General features: G+C 31.8%; 1 protein-coding gene across 1 annotated transcript in view; it reads right to left on the bottom strand.

Annotated features, from left to right (window-relative positions):
- The window catches only part of ASPM (asp (abnormal spindle) homolog, microcephaly associated (Drosophila)), a 92,919-nt gene that overhangs the window by 14,163 nt on the left and 72,756 nt on the right, over positions 1 to 6,000 (bottom strand). The window contains exons 20-25 of the mRNA XM_006834234.1: positions 5,247 to 5,343; positions 3,986 to 4,195; positions 2,468 to 2,617; positions 1,849 to 2,040; positions 1,235 to 1,427; positions 919 to 1,073 (exon numbers count right to left, since the gene is read on the bottom strand). Of these exons, the coding sequence (XP_006834297.1) occupies positions 919 to 1,073; positions 1,235 to 1,427; positions 1,849 to 2,040; positions 2,468 to 2,617; positions 3,986 to 4,195; positions 5,247 to 5,343 (997 nt within the window). The remainder of the gene's footprint in view (positions 1 to 918; positions 1,074 to 1,234; positions 1,428 to 1,848; positions 2,041 to 2,467; positions 2,618 to 3,985; positions 4,196 to 5,246; positions 5,344 to 6,000) is intronic.

The raw sequence follows: 6,000 nt of genomic DNA, 5'->3' as shown, positions 1-6,000 counted from the left end.
TTTCAATGCACTTTGGACTTCCTCCCTGAGTATCATTGGCTCTTGTTCATATGGTACCTCTTGAAATGGTTGAACATTAACCATTTCCTTTAGATACAAAAGGGTTAAGTAGAGAACCCAAATTTGTCATCTTAATACCTTTAGTTGAATATAATACAGCTTGGTATATATATCCACTAGTAGACCAAAGCTGAAAGATTTTTAAATTCCAAAATACGGCGCACTAACAAACGGTGTCTTTCTTTACCATATTTTACCAAAAATAATTATAATGAGGCTCTGTTATTTCAATACAATGCAAGGATAAGACTACTTGCTCTTGAGTCAGACAGAAATGGATCCAAATTCAGATTTACCATTTATTAGAACTGGACACTTAGGCAAGGAACCTAAATTTAAGTATTATTCCTCTTCTTTAAAATGGGAATCATATTACTAAGTACCTTATAGAACTATTGCAAAGAATTAAATAATACATGAAAAAAAAATTAACACAATAAGAGGCACACAATAGGAGTCCTGGTATGGCACTACGGGCTAATGCCCTGGACTGCAAAGTTGGCTTGAACCACAAGGTCGGCACTTCAAGCTCACTAGCTACTGTTCAGAAACCCTATATAAGGTTGCTATGGGTCGGAACCAACTCAACAGTACTTAACAACAATAACAAAGCACATAATAAAAAAATCAATAAAAGCTAGTTACCATTGTTATGAACATTATAAAGACATGAGACATAAATTATACAAAATTATCTATATGGTTACGCTATAGGTTTAATTGTTTTCCCTAAGACTTTTGCACATAAATGAATTTGACTTTTGAGATAGAATGTCTAGTGATGAACAGCATAGGTTTAACTGCAGTCAGTATTCTTGACTAATAAACATGTATTTCACTATTAAAATAGAAAAGTACCTTAGCTACATTAAGCAAGACTTGTACAGCATATCTGATGACTTCCATACAAGGAACACTACGATTACAACTTCGGATCAAAACAAATATTTTAGAAACTGCTCCGCTCTGGGCCATGTTCTCACAACAAAGTGGAGACAATCTCGTAACTACCTCTGAAAGGGAAAAAAAGAACATAGGTAAATTCAAAGGGCTAAAGTAAAGTTTTAGTTGATATTGTGGTTCTGCAATAGTCTTTAAACATTCCAAGGTAAACATTTATTTCTGATCTTACACAATACTGTTAAACACACACACACACAAACAAAAATCTAACCTAAGTGCTTTAATGCCTCAAGAATGGCTGAAAGGTGTTTATATGTTAAAAGATAATGAAGTGCAAGTGCCGTCCTTTTGTAGAGCTTATTTTCTTCTCGGATCTCTCGGCTAACCATCTGAAGACTTAGTCGTATAGCTTTAATTTTCTTACAATCAGTTTTCTTCCTCCAAGAATAGCCTCTCCATAATGCCTTAGAGAGATGAAACAGAGCAATTTTAAGATTATAGCATATGTTTTCAGTAAATGTATCCATTTCTTCAATGTAAATGTTTTCTGTACAATACTTTTCTGTACAATACTTTTCAACTAAAACTTTGCTTTTGGTTCTAATAAACAAGAAAACCATTTTTTTTTTCTAAAAAATGCATATATAGGAAGTCACTAGTCAATGAACAACAGCATCTAGACCTTTTCAAACAGATAAAATACCTTTTCCTTACAGATATTTGAACATAATAGGCTTACTAATGAAATCACGCTAGTGTAGTATTTAGGAATTATTTCATTGGTTAGTTTCTTAATTTTCAGAATGCATGTTCTGTTTCTAAAATGCCAGATATAAAGGTGGGTGAATTACAAGTCTCAATTAAAACCAAAAAATTTTCACTTACCTGAACTTTAGTGATTCCACAGTTAAGCTTTTCCTGTTTTTTATGAAGTAGAAAACGACGTACTGCTTTCTGTATTACTAATGCAGCTCTATTTTGTTGGCTTAAACATTCATGAACTTCATGCTGAATTTTTATTATGCTCTGATACTTCTGGTTAAGTATCTTTTGCTGTAACCTTGCTCGAAACCACCTCTGTTTAAAACATATGAAGATTTTTTTCACTTTTCCTTCATTTTATATATATATATGTATATATATAAAACAGAATACAAAAACGGGTTTGAAAAGTTCATCAAAAAAATCTCATTTTCTACTAATTTTTAAGAGTTACTAGTAACTAAGGAAATCCAAAACAAAAATGAGGTGCCATGTCTCATTTATCAGAACAGCAAAAGTCAGAAAGGCTTCAGATACCAACTATGAGAGAAGTGATAAAGCTACTTTGGAGAATAATTCACAGCTTTAATTTTGTGACATAAAACATCAAAGTATTCTTATTCATCAATGGCAAAATATCTATCAACTGCAAAATCTTTCATAAGTTGATCAGACATTATCTATTAAATTCCAAACAAAGATAATAGAAAAATTAGAGTTTTACCGAAAAAGTGAGGCTAACCTGAATGCAGATGACTGAATTGATCTGCTTCTTAGCATTTTTAATAGTGATGTGACATTTATAAGCTCTTTGAATTCTAATAGCAGACAGGTGAAAATAGGCAGCTGCTGTGAAGTGCAGAAGCCTGATTCTGCCTTTGTGTTCTAAACTCTGAAAGGAGGAAAACATATTACTAATCACATCTATGACACATAAGACAGCCAATCAAAATTTATTTTCATATAACCCCAATACCAGATGATCTATACTAGCAATAGTACTAAATTAACTTCTAATAATGAAAATCATTTACATTATAAATTCAAGTGAAAATCACTTTTCCTATACAACATTTCTAATAGTGACCCATAACTCAGGATAAGAGTATAGAAAGCAAAATCATATTTTGTGCACTTTAAGAATACATTTTAAACTTAGACTAATGAATAACACCTAGTTAACGCGCTGTAATACACTAATAAGTGGATGCTTTGGTGTGGCGCTGTAGGATCAGTACTGGACTTTGAACCAGTAGGTTGGCAGTTCAAACACACCAGTTGCTCTTTGGAAACCATACACAGAGTCGCTATGAGTCAGAACCAACTCAACATCATTTAATACCAAACAACAAGGGAAGTGTGGTGGTGGCAGGCGTTATATACCATGGAGTCAGTTCCTAGTCATAAGAGACCCTGAATAGGGTTTTCAAGACTGAAAATCTTTGTTCTTGTTGTTGTTATGTGCCGGTGAGTCGATTTCTACCCACAGCGATTACGGGAGCAGAAAGCCTTATCTTTCTCCTGCGGAAAGTCTGGGAGTTTTGAACTGCTGACCTTGAGGTTAGCAGCCTGACTCATAACCACTATGTGTATCAATATTGAATTCAAAAACAGTTTAAGCATTCTGAAACTGTTAAAGATAATGCTGTTTAATAGGACAAAATTACTTCACTTAGCTACTCTAGTAGTAAATGATTAAGCACAAATCCAGCACAAGACTCTTGCAGCATAAGCTTTCTAAAGCAGCCTTTATTTAGCCTTATAACTTTCTATTTATATTTAATGAACACAATATAAAAAATGTCTTTTTATCATCAAATTTAATGATTTTATCTTGACCAGTGAACATATTCGATGTCAGACATGTGCATGCACTCTCAAGTAGGGTTCTCACTTACAAAAGATGTAGAAGCTACAAGAACAGTTACAACACTCAAAGATTTGCTTAGTGGTAGCAAAATTATGAGTAACAATTGACCTCTTTCACATTCCACTTTTAAGATTAATTACATAAGGGAAACTATTCTATATTTTTGGTGGTGAGCATCTGTGGGAAATAGTAGGCTCATCAAATAGAAATCTACGGCAACCAGTGCTCTTGTTATGTGGCTCTGTAAAAACGGAGTGAATTCAAGTTATAACCATTAATGTTATAAGCATATTAGTTCTGAAATGATTCTCCTACATCTAAAGTTTGTTAACGTTACTTAACAATTACTTTCATTTTATAAAAGAGATATTCTACTTAAAAAATACTTACTCTTTTTCTTAATAACCACCCACGGATCACTGCTTGTAGGAAAACTGTAGCTTTTTTTAATCCAACATATTTTGTCCTTTCACACTTCCCAGCCTTCCTTGCTCGTATGTACCTTTGTATGATTAAGGCAGCAGATTTCTGCTGAAGAAAGGCCTGTCTTCCCTTATATCCTCTAAAATGTGCTTGGATCAAACACGCAGCTTGATGTTTCTAAAAGGATGAAATTACAACATTAATAAATAGAAATAGTAAGATTCTCAATCCACTGGAGGTTCTTAAATATCTCAATGTAAGAGACATTAGTGTAATTATAAGAGCATAAATTTTTTTTAGATATATAGCTTTAGAATGTCATATATCATAGATAGGAAAAATGACAGTATATTATTTGTAAGCTCATATAGACCTATAACTAAGATTGAAGTTTTCATAAAGGTGTAAGTCAGAGTAAATAGATATCTGTGTTCTCTTTCCTTCATCTTCTTGATAATTTTCATTGTGATGAGGAAAAGGATTAACATGACTAAAGGCAAATTAAAAGAAAAAAGAAAAGGTGTCTACAATATGGAGAGTAGAGTGGTTATTATAAACACCTATGAAAGAAGCTATTTTTCTATTTGAGAACCTTAGACGTCCATCAGTATGCACCTTAGATTTCTCAATTATAGAACATCCTGATAATCAAGTTCTTAGAAATGTAAAAAAGACTGAGTTAAATGAAAACTAGATTTGTTTTTAGCACAGCTCTCACCTATCAGCTGAGCAATCTTAGACAAGTCACTTCACTTCTATTTCCTCATCTGTAAAATTAGGATGCTAATAGCTACCTCAAAAGGTTATTATGAGGATCAAATTAGTTAGTAAATATATAAGACCTTAACCTCTGCCTGGTATATTTTAACTGTCAACAGTGGCAATGATAGTAAGTATTTATATAACTATAGAATATTACACGAATATCTAATTTATAAGTAAATATTAAATTTTGATTTAATTAAAAAATCATTACTGCATACATTCTTGTACTAGACAAAATATTGTATCTATTATGACTTTCTTTAAATAGTTTATTTTAAAATTACTTGGGTTTGAAAATATCTTATAAATATGCACATCCACAAATACTACAAAAATATTTTATTAATTAATAGAATTGACTGCAATAGCTTTGTGAAAAATTCACAATTAGATCTTAAAAATAACACTTTGTTTCCTGTTTGATAAAATAGTTTTTTACAAATAAGAAATGTTTTATACCTACTTTTATCCTCAATAAGTGCTCATGAACTATTCTTCCAGAAAGTATAGCTCTCCATCTTCTTTGAATTATAACTGCTGATGCTCTCATATTCAAAAACCTAAAAAGGTAGTCATTGGAAAGCTATTTCAAATGACTTCAATCTATTTAATATTTATTCTCTCTCTTAATAGAAAAATACAACATAAGATGGTGACAAATTTAAAATATAAAGAAAAGACAATTTATACTTAAATTCAACCTCTCAAGATTTTATATACACATTAATACATGAGAAAGAAATTTGGCAATTACCTTGGCAATATTCCAATAGTGGGTAAAAAGTTATAGCATTAAATACGAAGCTTAAAATTCTAGCATAACAAAGAATTTTGAAGAGGGGCAAAAGAAATGCAAATATATCAATGTAGGCAAAGACTTGATAAAGGGGTATTGAGAAGTAGAGCATAAATTCTGAGTCCAAATTGTAAGCAGGTCTGTGTACAGATAGGAGGGCATCAAGATGAGAACTCTGGCAATTCTGAGCAGCAACAGAGAAATCAGAAAGGGATGCTCATTTGAAAATAATATTCATCAAGTATATAAATGAAAATATTCTACAAAATGCGTGAACTTAGAGAGAAAAAAATACAAAGACTAGAGTTGACTCTTAAATGTCAAAGATGAAACTTGAGAAGGGACTGGATCTTTGATTCTTGATAATGTGGAATAGGGAGAAAGATTAACTTACCTTGTTGACATTTTTCTTAGAAAATAA

Source organism: Chrysochloris asiatica, unplaced genomic scaffold (assembly GCF_000296735.1).
Source record: "Chrysochloris asiatica unplaced genomic scaffold, ChrAsi1.0 scaffold00009, whole genome shotgun sequence".
Lineage (NCBI taxonomy): Eukaryota > Metazoa > Chordata > Mammalia > Afrosoricida > Chrysochloridae > Chrysochloris > Chrysochloris asiatica.
The sequence above is the reverse complement of the archived record's forward strand: the minus strand, read 5'-3'. Positions and strand labels throughout refer to the sequence as shown.